The sequence below is a fragment of the Hypanus sabinus genome, chromosome 10, assembly GCF_030144855.1.
Source record: "Hypanus sabinus isolate sHypSab1 chromosome 10, sHypSab1.hap1, whole genome shotgun sequence".
In the NCBI taxonomy this organism is placed as follows: domain Eukaryota; kingdom Metazoa; phylum Chordata; class Chondrichthyes; order Myliobatiformes; family Dasyatidae; genus Hypanus; species Hypanus sabinus.
The window spans coordinates 155,463,732-155,481,149 of NC_082715.1; the positions used below are offsets into that span (position 1 = coordinate 155,463,732).

The window sequence follows — 17,418 nt, forward strand, 5'->3', positions numbered from 1 at the left end:
AATAAGCATACCTCAACTTTTACTGTGAAACATTTTAGAGCTTGAAAGTATTTACATTGTCAGTGTTTCAAATTAATTCTAAATATTCATAATGTGCATATTACAAAAAACATTGATTGTGTCACTCTCATGCCAAGCAGGCATTGAACGTGCCACTCAGCTCTCGTGCCAAGTAAAATTTGTGTCACTCAGCTCTAATGCCTTATCGACATTGTGCCACACAGATCTCATGCCATGGAGACATTGTGCCACTCAGCTCTAATGCCATATCGACATTGTGCCACTCAGCTCTAATGCCATATCGACATTGTGCCACACAGATCTCATGCCATGGAGACATTGTGCCACTCAGCTCTAATGCCATATCGACATTGTGCCACTCAGCTCTAATGCCATATCGACATTGTGCCACACAGATCTCATGCCATGGAGACAATGTGCCACTCAGCTCTAATGCCATATCGACATTGTGCCACACAGATCTCATGCCATGGAGACATTGTGCCACTCAGCTCTAATGCCATATCGACATTGTGCCACTCAGCTCTAATGCCATATCGACATTGTGCCACACAGATCTCATGCCATGGAGACAATGTGCCACTCAGCTCTAATGCCATATCGACATTGTGCCACACAGATCTCATACCATGGAGACAATGTGCCACTCAGCTCTAATGCCATATCGACATTGTGCCACACAGATCTCATGCCATGGAGACATTGTGCCACTCAGCTCTAATGCCATATCGACATTGTGCCACACAGATCTCATGCCATGGAGACAATGTGCCACTCAGCTCTTATGCCATATCGACTGCGCCACACAGATCTCATGCCATGGAGACAATGTGCCACTCAGCTCTAATGCCATATCGACATTGTGCCACACAGATCTCATGCCATGGAGACAATGTGCCACTCAGATCTAATACCATATCGACATTGTGCCACACAGATCTCATGCCATGGAGACATTGTGCCACACAGATCTTATGACATGTGGACATTGGGCCACACAGCTCTAATGCCAAGTAATATTTGAGTCACTCAGCTCTCTTGCCATGGAGACATTGTGCCACTCAGCTCTAATGCCATGGAGACATTGTGTCACTCAGCTCTAATGCCATGGAGACATTGTGTCACTCAGCTCTAATGCCATATCGACATTGTGTCACTCAGCTCTAATGCCATATCGACATTGTGCCACTCAGCTCTCATGCCATGGAGACATTGTGCCACACAGATCTCTTGCCATGGAGACATTGTGCCACACAGATCTCATGCCATGTAGACATTGTGATACTCAGATCTCATGCCATGTGGACATTGTGCCACACAGATCTCATGCCATGTAGACATTGTGCCACTCAAATCTCATGCCATGTGGACATTATGCCACACAGATCTCATAAAATGTACTCATTGTGTTACTCAGCCCTCTTGCTGTGTAGAGACTGCATTACTCAGCTCTGTGGCCATGTAGATATTGTATTACTCTCCCTGTTGCCATGTAGGCATTGTGTTACTCAGCTGTCATGCCATATAGACAGTGAATGTCCCACTCAGCACTAATGTCGTGTGGACATTGTGATACTCAGCTCTCAGACCGTGTGGACATTGTGAAACTCAGTTCTCAGACCGTGTGGACATTGTGATACTCAGTTCTCAGACCGTGTGGACATTGTGATACTCAGTTCTCAGACAGTGTGGACATTGTGATACTCAGCTCTCAGACAGTGTGGACATTGTGAAACTCAGTTCTCAGACTGTGTGGACATTCTGATACTCAGCTCTCAGACAGCGTGGATATTGTGATACTCAGTTCTCAGACCGTGTGGACCATTGTGATACTCAGCTCTCAGACTGTGTGGACATTGTGATACTCAGTTCTCAGACCGTGTGGACCATTGTGATACTCAGCTCTCAGACAGTGTGGACATTGAGATACTCAGTTCTCAGACAGTGTGGACATTGTGATACTCAGCTCTCAGACCGTGTGGACATTGTGATACTCAGCTCTCAGACTGTGTGGATATTGTGATACTCAGTTCTCAGACCGTGTGGACATTGTGATACTCAGCTCTCAGACCGTGTGGACATTGTGATACTCAGCTCTCAGACAGTGTGGACATTGTGAAACTCAGTTCTCAGACCGTGTGGACATTGTGATACTCAGCTCTCAGACAGTGTGACATTGTGAAACTCAGTTCTCAGACCGTGTGGACATTGTGATACTCAGCTCTCAGACCGTGTGGACATTGTGATACTCAGTTCTCAGACTGTGTGGACATTGTGATACTCAGTTCTCAGACTGTGTGGACATTGTGATACTCAGTTCTCAGACAGCGTGGATATTGTGTTACTCAGCTCTCAGACCGTGTGGACATTGTGATACTCAGCTCTCATGTTGTCTGGACATTGTGATACTCAGCTCTCAGTCTGTGTGGACATTGTGATACTCAGTTCTCAGACAGTGTGGACATTGTGATACTCAGCTCTCAGACCGTGTGGACATTGTGATACTCAGCTCTCAGACTGTGTGGATATTGTGATACTCAGTTCTCAGACCGTGTGGACATTGTGATACTCAGCTCTCAGACCGTGTGGACATTGTGATACTCAGCTCTCAGACAGTGTGGACATTGTGAAACTCAGTTCTCAGACCGTGTGGACATTGTGATACTCAGCTCTCAGACCGTGTGGACATTGTGATACTCAGTTCTCAGACTGTGTGGACATTGTGATACTCAGTTCTCAGACTGTGTGGACATTGTGATACTCAGCTCTCAGACTGTGTGGACATTGTGATACTCCGCTCTCAGACAGTGTGGACATTCTGATACTCAGTTCTCAGACCGTGTGGACATTGTGATACTCAGCTCTCAGACTGTGTGGACATTGTGATACTCAGTTCTCAGACTGTGTGGACATTGTGATACTCCGCTCTCAGACCGTGTGGACATTGTGATACTCCGCTCTCAGACCGTGTGGACATTGTGATACTCAGCTCTCATGTTGTCTGGACATTGTGATACTCAGTTCTCAGACTGTGTGGACATTGTGATACTCAGTTCTCAGACTGTGTGGACATTGTGATACTCAGTTCTCAGACTGTGTGGACATTGTGATACTCAGTTCTCAGACTGTGTGGACATTGTGATACTCAGTTCTCAGACAGCGTGGATATTGTGATACTCAGCTCTCAGACCGTGTGGACATTGTAATACTCAGCTCTCAGACTGTGTGGACATTGTGATACTCAGTTCTGAGACTGTGTGGACATTGTGATACTCAGCTCTCAGACTGTGTGGACATTGTGATACTCAGTTCTCAGACTGTGTGGACATTGTGATACTCAGTTCTCAGACTGTGTGGACATTGTGATACTCAGTTCTCAGACCGTGTGGACATTGTGATACTCAGTTCTCAGACTGTGTGGACATTGTGATACTCAGTTCTCAGACAGCGTGGATATTGTGATACTCAGCTCTCAGACCGTGTGGACATTGTGATACTCAGCTCTCATGTTGTCTGGACATTGTGATACTCAGTTCTCAGACTGTGTGGACATTGAGATACTCAGTTCTCAGACAGTGTGGACATTGTGATACTCAGCTCTCAGACCGTGTGGACATTGTGATACTCAGCTCTCAGACTGTGTGGATATTGTGATACTCAGTTCTCAGACCGTGTGGACATTGTGATACTCAGCTCTCAGACAGTGTGGACATTGTGATACTCAGTTCTCAGACTGTGTGGACATTGTGATACTCAGCTCTCAGACAGTGTGGACATTGTGAAACTCAGTTCTCAGACCGTGTGGACATTGTGATACTCAGCTCTCAGACAGTGTGACATTGTGAAACTCAGTTCTCAGACCGTGTGGACATTGTGATACTCAGCTCTCAGACCGTGTGGACATTGAGATACTCAGCTCTCAGACTGTGTGACATTGTGAAACTCAGTTCTCAGACCGTGTGGACATTGTGATACTCAGCTCTCAGACAGTGTGACATTGTGAAACTCAGTTCTCAGACCGTGTGGACATTGTGATACTCAGTTCTCAGACCGTGTGGACATTGTGATACTCAGCTCTCAGACTGTGTGGACATTGTGATACTCAGTTCTCAGACTGTGTGGACATTGTGATACTCAGTTCTCAGACTGTGTGGACATTGTGATACTCAGTTCTCAGACCGTGTGGACATTGTGATACTCAGTTCTCAGACCGTGTGGACATTGTGATACTCAGTTCTCAGACCGTGTGGACATTGTGATACTCAGCTCTCAGACCGTGTGGACATTGTGATACTCCGCTCTCAGACCGTGTGGACATTGTGATACTCAGCTCTCATGTTGTCTGGACATTGTGATACTCAGTTCTCAGACTGTGTGGACATTGTGATACTCAGTTCTCAGACTGTGTGGACATTGTGATACTCAGTTCTCAGACTGTGTGGACATTGTGATACTCAGTTCTCAGACTGTGTGGACATTGTGATACTCAGTTCTCAGACAGCGTGGATATTGTGATACTCAGCTCTCAGACCGTGTGGACATTGTAATACTCAGCTCTCAGACTGTGTGGACATTGTGATACTCAGTTCTGAGACTGTGTGGACATTGTGATACTCAGCTCTCAGACTGTGTGGACATTGTGATACTCAGCTCTCAGACTGTGTGGACATTGTGATACTCAGCTCTCAGACCGTGTGGACATTGTGATACTCAGCTCTCAGACAGTGTGGACATTGTGATACTCAGCTCTCAGACCGTGTGGACATTGTGATACTCCGCTCTCAGACCGTGTGGACATTGTGATACTCAGCTCTCAGACCGTGTGGACATTGTGATACTCAGCTCTCATGCTGTGTAGGCAGTTCCTTCTCAGAGCCGCTGTTACCAAAATCTAAGGGATGATTGGGCCCTGGCTCTCCCATTAGCTGTTGACAACTGATTCACTCACTAGAGCATAAAGCATGGAACACCGCAACAAACATTAACAGCAAACGACATTTGTGAACTGTGTCCTTTACACAGGACTGCTTTGCTAAAAGTCTTGCCTGTGGAACAACCTGCCCATTCCTGCCCTGTACGGTGTGATTTATAACAGAGAACACTGAATAGTACAGCACAGTCCAGGCCCTTTAGCCCACAATGTTGTGAAGACCCTTAAACCCTGCCTCCCATGTAACCCCCCCAACTTAAATTCCTCAATATACCTGTCTAGTAGTCTCTTAAAATTCACTAGTGTATCTGCCTCTACCACTGACTCAGGCAGTGCATTCCACGCACCAACCACTCTCTGAGTAAAAAACCTTCCTCTAATATCCCCCTTGAATTTCCCACCCCTTACCTTAAAGCCATGTCCTCTTGTACTGAGCAGTGGTGCCCTGGGGAAGAGGCACTGGCTATCCACTCTGTCTATTCCTCTTAATATCTTGTACACCTCTATCATGTCTCCTCTCATCCTCCTTCTCTCCAAAGAGTAAAGCCCTAGCTCCCTTAATCTCTGATCATAATGCATACTCTCTAAACCAGGCAGCATCCTGGTAAATCTCCTCTGTACCCTTTCCAATGCTTCCACATCCTTCCTATACTGAGGCGACCAGAACTGGACATAGTACTCCAAGTGTGGCCTAACCAGAGTTTTATAGAGCTGCATCATTACCCCGCAACTCTTAAACTCTGTCCCTCAACTTATGAAAGCTAACACCCCATAAGCTTTCTTAACTACCCTATCTATCTGTGAGGCAACTTTCAGGGATCTGTGGACATGTACCCCCAGATCCCTCTGCTCCTCCACACTACCAAGTATCCTGCCATTTACTTTGTACTCTGCCTTAGAGTTTGTCCTTCCAAAGTGTACCACCTCACACTTCTCCAGGTTGAACTCCATCTGCCACTTCTCAGCCCACTTCTGCATCCTATCAATGTCTCTCTGCAATCTTCGACAATCCTCTACACTATCCACAACACCACCAACCTTTGTGTCATCTGCAAACTTGCCAACCCACCCTTCTACCCCCACATCCAGGTTGTTAATAAAAGTCATGAAAAGTAGAGGTCCCAGAACAGATCCTTGTGGGACAACACTAGTCACAACCTTCTAATCCGAATGTACTCCCTCCACCACAACCTCCTGCCTTCTGCAGGCAAGTCAATTCTGAATCCACCTGGCCAAACTTCCCTGGATCCCATGCCTTCTGACTTTCTGAATAAGCCTACCATGTGGAAACTTGACAAATGCCTTACTAAAATCCATGTACATCACACCCACTGCACTACCCTCATCTATATACCTGGTCACCTCCTCAAAGAACTCTATCAGGCTTGTTAGGCACAATCTGCCCTTCACAAAGCCATGCTGACTGACCCTGATCAGACCATGATTCACTAAATGCCCATAGATCCTATCTCTAAGAATCTTTTCCAACTGCTTTCTCACAGACATAAGGCTCTCTGGTCTATAATTACCCAGACTATCCCTACTACCTTTTTTGAACAAGGGGACAACACTCGCCTTTCTCCAACCCTCTGGTACCATTCCCGTGGACAACGAGGACATAAAGATCCTAGCCAGAGGCTCAGCAATCTCTTCCCTTGCCTCGTGGAGCAGCCTGGTGAATATTCCGTCAGGCCCCGGGGACTTATCCGTCCTAATGTACTTTAACAACTCCAACACCTCTTCTCCCTTAATATCAACATGCTCCAGAACATGAACCTCACTCATATTGTCCTCACCATCATCGTTCCCTCTCAGTGGGGAATACCGAAGAGAAGTATTCATTGAGGACCTCGCTCACTTCCACAGCCTCCAGGCACATCTTCCCACTTTTATCTCTAATTGGTCCTACCTTCACTCCTGCCATCCTTTTGTTCTTCACATAATTGAAGAATGCCTTGGGGTTTTCCTTTACCCTACTCGCCAAGGCCTTCTCATGCCCCCTTCTTGCTCTTCTCAGCCCCTCCTTAAGCTCCTTTCTTGCTACTCTATATTCCTCAATAGACCCATCTGATCCTTGCTTCCTAAACCTCATGTATGCTGCCTTCTTCCACCTGACCAGATTCTCCACCCCACTTGTCACCCATGGTTCCTTCACCCTACCATTCTTTATCTTCCTCACCGGGACAAATTTATCCCTAATATCCTGCAAGAGATCCTAAACATTGACCACATGTCCATAGTACATTTCCCTGCAAAAACATCATTCCAATTCACACCCGCAAGTTCTAGCCTTATAGCCTCATAATTTGCCCTTCCCCAATTAAAAATTTTCCTGTCCTCTCTGATTCTATCCTTTTCCATGATAATGCTAAAGGTCAGGGAGCGGTGATCACTGTCCCCCAGATGCTCACCCACTGACAGATCTGTGACCTGACCCGGTTCGTTACCTAATACTAGATCTAGTATGGCATTCCCCCTAGTCAGCCTGTCAACATACTGTGACAGGAATCTGTCCTAGGCACATTTAAAAAACTCTGCCCCGTCTAAACCATTGGAACTAATCACGTGCCAATCAATATTAGGGAAGTTCAAGTCACCCATGATAACAACCCTGTTATTTTTGCACCTTTTCAAAATCTGCCTCCCAATCTGCTCCTCGGTATCTCTGCTGCTACCAGGGGGCCTATAGAATACCCCCAATAGAGTAACTGCTCCCTTCCTGTTCCTGACTTCCACCCATACTGACTCAAAAGAGGATCCTGCTACATTACCCACCCTTTCTGTAGTATCTGTAATAGTATCCCTGACCAGTTATGCCACCCCACCTCCCCTTTTCCCTCCCTCTATCCCTTTTAAAGCACTGAAATCCAGGAATATTGAGAATCCATTCCTGCCCTGGTGCCAGCCAAGTCTCTGCGATGGCCACTACATCATCATTCCATGTATGTATCCAAGCTCTCAGTTCATCACCTTTGTTCCTGATGCTTCTTAAATTCATACTTTAGCCCTTCTACCTTACTACCTTTACACCCTTTATTCTGTTTCTCTTTCCCCAGAGCCTCTTTATATGTTAGATCTGGCTTTATTCCATGCACTCAACTTGCAGCTCTCGCATGACCTTTATCCTCCTCCACCTCACTATCTGCTCTAACACTCTGGTTCCCCTCCCCCTGAAAATCTAGTTTAAACCCCCTGGAGCAGCACTAACAAACCTTCCCACAAGGATGTTAGTCTTCCACCAGTTCAGGTGCAACCCGTCCCGTCAGAACAGGTCCCACCTTCCCTGGAACAAGGCCCAATTGTCCAGAAACATGAAGCCCTCCCTCCTGCACCAACTCCTTAGCCACATATTTAGCTGCATTATCTTCCTAATTCTAGCCTCACTAGCAAGTGGCACGGGGTAGCAACCCTGAGATTGTAACCCTGGCGGTCCTGTCCTTCAACTTTGCACCTAACTCCCTAAATTCTCTTTGCAGGACCTCCTCCTTCTTCCTATCCATGTCATTGGTCCCTACATGGACCACAACATCTGGCTGCTCACTCTCCCTCTTGAGAATACTGAGAACTCGATCCGAGATTTCGCGGACCCTGGCACCAGGGAGGCAACAGACCATCCGGGATTCTCGATCTCTTCCACAGATCCTCCAATCTGTCCCCCTAACTATCGAATCCCCTATCACTACTGCTCTCCTCTTTTCCCTCCTTCCCTTCTGAGCTGAGGGTCCAGTCTCGGTGCCAGAGACGCAACCACTGCAACTTGTCCCTGGTAGGTCGTCCCCACCAACAGTATCCAAAACGGTATACTTATTGTTGATGGGAACGGCTACAGGGGTCTCTGCTCATTCTGTCTATTCCTCTTCCCTCTCCTGACAGTCACCCAGCTACCTGTCTCCTGACTTTTAGGGGTGACTGTCTCTCTGAAACTCCTGTCTATTTCTGCCTCTGCCTCCCGAATGATCTGAAGTTCATCCAGCTCCAACTCCAGTTCCCTAACTCGGTTTGTCAGGGGCCGCAGCTGGATGCACCTTTTACAGGTGTAGTCATCAGGGACAACTGCTGCCTAACAGGAGAGGCTAAAATAAAAGCAAAAGAGGTGGCATACAAGGAAGCAAAAATTAGTGGGAAACCTGAGGACTGGATGACTTTTAAAAACTTACAGAAGGAAACTAAGAAAGCCATTAGGAAAGAAAAGATGAATTATGAAAGGAAGTTGGCAATTAACATAAAAAAGGATATTAATAGTTTTATTAAATATATGGAGAGTAAAAGACTGACACGGGTAGATATAGGACCGATTGAAAATGATGCTGGAGAAATTATAATGGGTAACAAAGAGATGGCAGAGGAACTAAATGAGTATTTTGCATCAGTCTTCACAGTGGAAGACATCAGCAACATACCTGATAGCCAGAGGTCTCAGGGAATAGAATTAGGTACAGTCAAGATTACTAGAGAGAAAGTGCTTGGAAAGCTAAATGGACTAAGGATGGATAAGTCTCCCGGTCCGGATGAGGTGCACCCATGGGTTCTGAAGGAGGTGGCTTTGGAGATTGTGAAGGCTTTGGAAATGATCTTCCAGGAATCAATAGACTCTGGCATGGTTCCGGAGGACTGGAAGGTCGCAAATGTAGTTCAGCTGTTCAAGAAAGGAGGGAGGCAACAAAAAGAAAATTACAGACTTATTAGTCTGACATCGGTAGTTGGAAAATTATTGGAGTTGATCCTCAAGGACGAGGTTATGAAATACCTCAAGGTGCATGATAAGTTAGACCCAAGCCAGCATGGTTTCATGAAGGGAAGATCCTGCCTCACCAACCCATTGGAATTTTTTGAGGTAATCTCAAATAAGATTGACAAGGGAGAGGCTGTGGATGTTGTGTATTTGGATTTTCAAAGGGCCTTCAATAAGGTGCCACATAAGAGGCTGTTTAATAAGATGAGGGCCCATGGAATTACAGGAAAGATATTGGAATGGGTGGAGCATTGGCTGATAGGCAGAAAGCAAAGGGTGGGAATAAAGGGATCCTATTCTGGTTGGTTGCCGGTTACTAGTGGTGTTCTGCGGGGTCAGTGTTGAGGCTGTTTCTTTTTACACTGGATATCGATGATATAGATTATGGATTAAATGGTTTTGTGGCTAAGTTTGCGGATGACACCAAGATAGGTGGAGGAGCAGGAAGTGTTGAAGAAACGGAAAGGTTGCAGAGAGACTTGGTCAGTTTAGGAGAGTGGGCAAAGAAATGGCAGATGAGATACAATGTTGAGAAATGTACGGTTGTACATTTTGGAAGAAGAAATAATTGGGTAGATTATTATTCAGATGGGGAGAAAATTCAAAAATCGGAGGTGCAAAGGGACTTGGGGGTCCTTGTGCAGAATACCCTAAAGGTTAACCACCAGGTTGGATCGGCAGTAAGGAAAGCGAATGCTATGTTGGCATTCATTTCAAGAGGAACAGTGTATCAGAGTAAGGAGGTGTTGATGAGGCTCTGTGGGGCACTGATGAGACCTCATTTGGAATATTTTTTTAAAAACTTTTTTTATTGAGTTTTCAAATAATTACAGAAAGAAAAAGAAAATATGTAAAAAAATATATATACCCTTCCCCCCTCCCCTTAACCCCCTCCCCCCTAACATCCCTATAGAGAAGAAAAGAAAGAAAGAAAGAAAAAGAGAGAGTGCCTGGATATCGGGGGATCCCCACATGCTCCATGGAGTTCGTAATAACTCATTTGGAATACTGTGTGCAGTTTTGGGCCCCCTATCTTAGAAGGAACGTACTGATGTTGGAGAGAGTTTAGAGAAGTTTTACGAGGATGATTCCTGGAATGCAGGGACTAACATGTAAGGAGCGTTTGTCGGCTCTTGGATTGTATTCATTAGACTAGAGAAGAATGAGGGGGGAACTCATAGAAACATTTTAAATGTTGAAGGGGTTGGACAGAGTAGATGTGGAAAGGCTGTTTCCCTTGGTGGGTGAGTCCAGGACAAGAGGCCACAGTCTTACAATTAGAGGGTACCAGTTTAAAACAGATGAGGAGAAATTTTTTTCAGCCAGAGGGTCGTGGATTTATGGAATTCGTTGCCACATATAACAGTGGAGGCCCAATCATTGAGGGTTTTTAAGGAGGAGATTGACAGGTATCTAATTAGTCAGAGTATCGAGGAATAGGGGAGAAAGCCGGAAATTGGAACTAGACGGGAGAATAGTTTAGCTCATGAGTGGCTGTGCAGACTTGATGGGCCGAATGGCCTACTTCTGCTCCTTTGTCTTGTGATCTTATCCATTCACCTTCCCCACAGTTTTATTTCGTCACCTCCTGCGTTGAACCTTAAATCCATCATCACTCAGCACTAACCCCTCACAAACACAAAAACCCTCTTTCTTCCTGCGGTACCCACGGACACTGCCTGCTTCTTCTCCAGGGACACAGCCATCGCACCGGAACACTGCCCAGGTGGGCCCGTCTGCTGCTCGCTTGCAGGACAAATGGATAGCTCTCTTTGCCAGCCCCACAAGCAAGTTTACTACGCATCCTCCTCCCTCCTTGCCCCCACTCTCCTCCTCAGACACAGACTGCTTGCTGTTTCCCAGGGAGATGGGTACGCTTACCATGTTAAACGGGACCAGGGTGGAAACCAAGTTTACCAGCGCCAAGCAGAGCTCGAGAAAGCAAATGGAAACCCTGCTCCTGTGCTGACAAAATTACTTTGCGCAATTACACTAGATCCATTTTCTTCCCACAGGTGGCATTATCACTCTGGACGACCTGAAGTCCTACACTCCTCGGTCAATGAAAAACCCGGTGAAGCTGAAACTCGGAGACTACACGCTGCTCACACCCAACGTGCCCGCTAGTGGCCCAGTGCTGGCACTGATTCTGAACATTCTGAAGGGTGAGATATGTAGACACCCTCCCTCCCTCCCTCCCTCCAGTGGCGGGGAAGGGTCTGCTGATATCCTCTCCATACTCCTCGTCCTATTGTGAGGACAGTCTCACTCCCAGGCTGTCTGCTTGGGTCCCGGACACAGTACTGACACAACTGGCCGCTTTCTTCACTTAATATCAGCTCATTGATATAGACATTTCTATTTCCCAAATCTATTTGAACTAATGAGAGATAAATAGATGTTTTCCCAGATCTGAAATACCAAATACTGAAAGACATAGTTTTAAAGAGAGAGGGGTACGTGGTGACGTGGACGGGGCTGTGGAAGGAGGTGTTGGTGGGACAAAGTTGAACAGGGCACTCAGCAGGACAGAGGGTGGGGACGGTGCATGCCCAAACTTTCCTCCTGTTGTGCAATGTTCTGCCCAGTGACACCGACATGTGCATTTATTGATTTATCTTTTTATTTATTTATAAAGGTATTCATTTTAACGATCATCAAAACTGTCAGTAATTATTTTGATCTCCTCTGGGTTTGATGGGTTTTGCTCTCACAAAACATACGTAGCAGGCCTGCAGCGAGTAATGAAGGATCTTCTCACTGGAGCTTTTGTACACTGTCCATATGTCATTTGCTTGCTAAATGATGCTTTAAACAGTTAAGTTTCCAGATATCACTCCACTTCTTCCCACTTGCAAATTCTCCAGCAACTTTTGCATTGCGACAATACACCAGTTTCTGTAAATATTCCTCGAGGCTACAGGCTCCAGACCTCATGAGCTTTTGATATCGCGGTTTCTACATCATTAAGCCGTTCCACTTTAAATGAACCAGCAGTTCTTTTGCACTTCACATCTTTTGCTTCTTTGGAGTTTGACAGAGTGGATCAATAATTTCTTCAATAAAAACAGTGTCAATGAGCCTGTTCTAAAATCTGCAGACAAATCATCATAAACTCCACGTTGTCAAAACCGTCCATATCAGAAACTTTTAAAGGAAATGTGATTGTGTGCGAACGTGAAATATACTTAACATGCCAACAAGGGAGAGGTGACAACCTTCAGTGTGCAGTTTAAATTCCTTTGTGCACTCGTGGAAAAGATGTGTGTGCACGCACCTCAGAGGGAACATTGTCCACGCCAACATTCTCCCACTTGGGGCAAATGAGAGACTTAATGGTCAGCCTGGTCCTGCATTCAGCTGGAGCCCTGGAGACTGTCTCTCAGCCTCTGGTAGATTTTAGCACTGTTCCTATCCTAGACCTGGCTCCATTCCCGTCAGAGACCAGACCCCTGTCCCTGTCACCCTTCCAGTCAGTAACAGAGGCTCCCTAGACCTGGCTCCATTCCCGTCAGAGACCAGACCCCTGTCCCTGTCACCCTTCCAGTCAGTAACAGAGACTCCCTAGACCTGGCTCCATTCCCGTCAGAGACCAGACCCCTGTCCCTGTCACCCTTCCAGTCAGTAACAGAGGCTCCCTAGACCTGGCTCCATTCCCGTCAGAGACCAGACCCCTGTCCCTGTCACCCTTCTAGTCAGTAACAGAGGCTCCCTAGACCTGGCTCCATTCCCGTCAGAGACCAGACCCCTGTCCCTGTCACCCTTCCAGTCAGTAACAGAGGCTCCCTAGACCTGGCTCCATTCCCGTCAGAGACCAGACCCCTGTCCCTGTCACCCTTCCAGTCAGTAACAGAGGCTCCATAGACCTCGTGCTCCATTCCCGTCAGAGACCAGACCCCTGTCCCTGTCACCCTTCCAGTCAGTAACAGAGGCTCCCTAGACCTGGCTCCATTCCCGTCAGAGACCAGACCCCTGTCCCTGTCACCCTTTCAGTCAGTAACCGAGGCTCCCTAGACCTCGTGCTCCATTCCCGTCAGAGACCAGACCCCTGTCCCTGTCACCCTTCCAGTCAGTAACAGAGGCTCCCTAGACCTGGCTCCATTCCCGTCAGAGACCAGACCGCTGTCCCTGTCACCCTTTCAGTCAGTAACAGAGGCTCCCTAGACCTCGTGCTCCAGTCACACTCCACCTTACCCTCACCAAAGCCATCGGCATTCCGCATACGTTCAGCCTGAGCTGTCCCAAGTCAGTTACCGGGGGCTTCCAGTTTGTGTGGGCTCCATGTCTCTGTGGACATGGGAGACACATAGCCTGCTGGAGGAGCTCAGCGGATCGAGCAGCATCTGTGGGGATTGGGGCTCAGAGTGGTCAGTACAAAGGGGAGAAGGGGGAATGGTGGGACAGGTGATCGGCGGAAGGAGCAGAGGTGAAGGATACTGGGTGGATGGGACACTGTTTAGTAGGCTCCACAAGCTCAAAGTGCTTCACAGCAGCAAGCGCCCATTTCCTCAGACCGTGGACGGCCCCAACTCCAACCCTCTCTCCCCCACTTCCTCTCTTCCAACACCTGTCTGAACCGAGACAGGTTTTCATGACAGACAGCCCTCAGGAAGAGAGGTAGTGTTGGTACAGTGGGCTGACCCCTACAACAGCCAGACTTGTGTATCTGACGGGACCTCTCCCTTAGTTCTCAGCTCTGGGGGTGTATCCTGGAGCCCTGGAGTCAATACCAGGTGACAAATCGTCTGAGGTATCAGTGAGCTGCCTGAAGGGGGAGTACCTGTGTTTCTGAGGACAGGGTGAAAGGTCACAGGCTGCCCACATGATTGTGTCTGGGTACAGACCAGTCTGGAATGCCATCAGCCGAGGTGGGGCTCCTGCCTCTGTCCCGCCATCCTTTCCTGATGCTCTGGCACTGGTTCTGGAAAAGGTCTTTGACCAAGGTCCCAGACGTGGAGCATCTCTGTCTCTGTCCATTACCCTGCTCTGCCTGTCCCACCAGGAAAGCCATTGCTGAATTGAGCAGCAGAATGAATTAGAGGGCCTGAATGGCCTTCTGCTATCCGTTAACTGCCCTGTAGCAGCCAGTGAAACAGAATTAGCCCCCGTCTCTTCAGCACTAACTCACAGCACGTCCTCTGTTGACAGGTTATAACTTCAGCTCGGACAGCGTTTCCACGTCGGCACAGAAAGCTTTGACCTATCACCGAATTATTGAAGCCTTTAAGTTTGCATACGCAAAGAGGAGTATGCTAGGAGATCCCCGATTCATCAACATCACTGGGGTAAGGTGCCCGTTCTGTTGTCCTGCTATCTCCACACGACCTACCTGCACAGGGCACGGGAAGGGGTCTGGGACCCACGGTGACCGCACACAGACAGCCTGTCAGGGCTGCATTCAGCTCACCGTCCCGGGGGCACGGAATGAGCGGACCGCTCGTAACTGCTGGTGACTGTTTCCAGTGAAGGGTGTCCAGAGCTGGGACCAACCTCGGAATCACAGTCCCAGCCCCAGCATGAAGACCAGGAAGGTTTTGAAGGTTAAATTTTCTCTGCAATCTTTCAATCTTATTGAAATCTTTCCTGTAGACAGGTGACCAAAACTGTACACATTATTCCAAATTAGGCCTCACCAATGTCTTGTACAACCTCAACCTAACATCCCAACTCCTTCCCTCAGTGCTTACTTATGAAGGCCAATGTGCCGGTAATTTTCTTTACAACTCTGTCTACCTGTAGTGCCAGTGTGAAGGAATCATGGACCCGTACTCCCAGATCACTCTGCTACAACACACTCATTGCCCTGCTGCTCACCAGGAAGCCCTAACCTGGTTGCCCTCTGCTTCCGCTCGCTGGCTTCTCCTGTGCAGCCAAAGTCTAATCCAATTTATTACCTCATCTTGAATGCCAAGTGACTGAACTTTCTTGACCAACCTCCCACGTGGAACTTTGTCAAAGGCCTTGCTGAAATCCATGTGGACAACATCCATTGCCTTGCCTTCATCAACTTCCCCGGTACTTCCTCAAGAAACTCTAAGACTGCTTAGACGTGACCCATTGTGTTGATCGAATCAGACCCTGTCTATTGAAATACTTATACTATGGATTCCAGTTAATTGGGACAATCGGGACCAGGTCATTTCAGCCCAATTAAGGAGTTGCTCCACTTCACTGAAACTTCATCAAAATAGCCAAAGAGATATAAAAAGACAAACTGCTGCTTAACTGACTGAAAATGGATGTATTTAAATGAAATACAATCAAATTCGAGCTCGACCAATACCTCTACAATACTATAAAACTGTGTGTTAGTTCCCAATAGTTATCGACAGAGGAATTCTTCCAGTGCCATGGCCTGATGATTGAACATTAATGAACAAAATCTGTGCAGAGACCTAGTGGTTTCATAGAATCCTTTCGATGATTGCATCCTCCAAATCTTGCAACATTCCAGATGATTGTTGATACCTTCAAATTCATCATAGTCCCTAAATTGTTGAAGCAGTGAAATCGTTTCATTTTCTCTCCCAGCTGTTTCTGGCATCTCCAAGCCTCAATGCTTGAAACCACAGTGAGCAAAACGGTTCTGAATTGTCTTACTGCTTATTTCTTGCCAGCCATTAGTGACAAAAATACTGCTTTTTGAACACAACCACATGCAACTGAGGCTATTTAAAAATTGTTTGCTGGAAATATGGAGTAATGGCATGCGGCTGATGCTAATTTGAACCTGTTCAGCAACAGGCTCCTGCCCCAATTAAGCAGCACAGTGCCCCAAATAAATGGTAACCTCATTTTCTCCACTGCATATCTAACCACTTAGGGTTCCTTCCAGTAACTTTCCCACGACTGATTTCAGGCTCACCGGTCTATAATTTATGGCTTATTCTTAGAGACTTTCTTAAACAATGGAACAACATTGGCTATCCGCCAATCATCCAGTGGCTAAGGACATTTTAAATATCTCTTCTAGGACCCCACAAATTTCTGGGCTAACATCCCCTTGTCAGGTCCTGGGGATTTATCCACCCTAATTTGCCCCAGGACAACAAATACCTCCTCCTGTAATCTGTATGCAGTCTGTGACCTCACTGCCGCTTTGCTTCACTTCTATAAACTGTGTCCGACTCCCAAGTAAATCCAGATGCAAAGAATCCATTTAAGATCTCCCCCATCTCTTTCAGCTCCATGCATAGTTCATCACTCTGATCTTCCAGTAGACCAATCTTGTCTTTTGCTTTTGATGTTTCTGTGGAATCACTCGGGGTTCTCCTTCAGCTTGTCCTCTACAGAAACCTCATCCCTTTATTTAGCCTTTCTGATTTCCTTCATAAGCACCTTCTTTGCTCCTTCCTGGCTATACCTATTACACACCTTCTTCCTTCTCTTAACGAGGACCTCGATATCTCTCAAAAACTAAGGTTCCTAAACCTGTTATCGTTGTCTTCTATTCTGACAGGAAAATACAAACTCCATACTCTCAAATTTCACTTTTGAAGGCTTCCCACTTACAAGTGCTCCTTTGCCAGAAAACATAATCCATTCTTGCCAGATTCTTTCTCATACAGTATCATCAAAACTTGTCTTTCTGCAATTTAGAATCTCAGCCCAAGGACCTGATCTATCCTTCTCCAAAATTATCTTGAAACTAATGGCATTGCGGTCACAACATGCAAAGTGTTCCCCCACACAAACGTCTGCCACCTGCCCTGTCTCATTCCCTAACAGCAGATCA

At 46.8% G+C, this 17,418-nt stretch overlaps 1 protein-coding gene across 2 annotated transcripts in view; it reads left to right on the forward strand.

Annotated features, from left to right (window-relative positions):
- The window catches only part of LOC132401263 (glutathione hydrolase 1 proenzyme-like), a 572,601-nt gene that overhangs the window by 203,489 nt on the left and 351,694 nt on the right, over window positions 1-17,418 (forward strand). For both annotated transcript variants that reach the window (XM_059983295.1, XM_059983294.1), the window contains 2 exons: window positions 11,699-11,848; window positions 14,832-14,968. In XM_059983295.1, coding sequence (XP_059839278.1) covers window positions 11,699-11,848; window positions 14,832-14,968 — 287 coding nt within the window. The remainder of the gene's footprint in view (window positions 1-11,698; window positions 11,849-14,831; window positions 14,969-17,418) is intronic.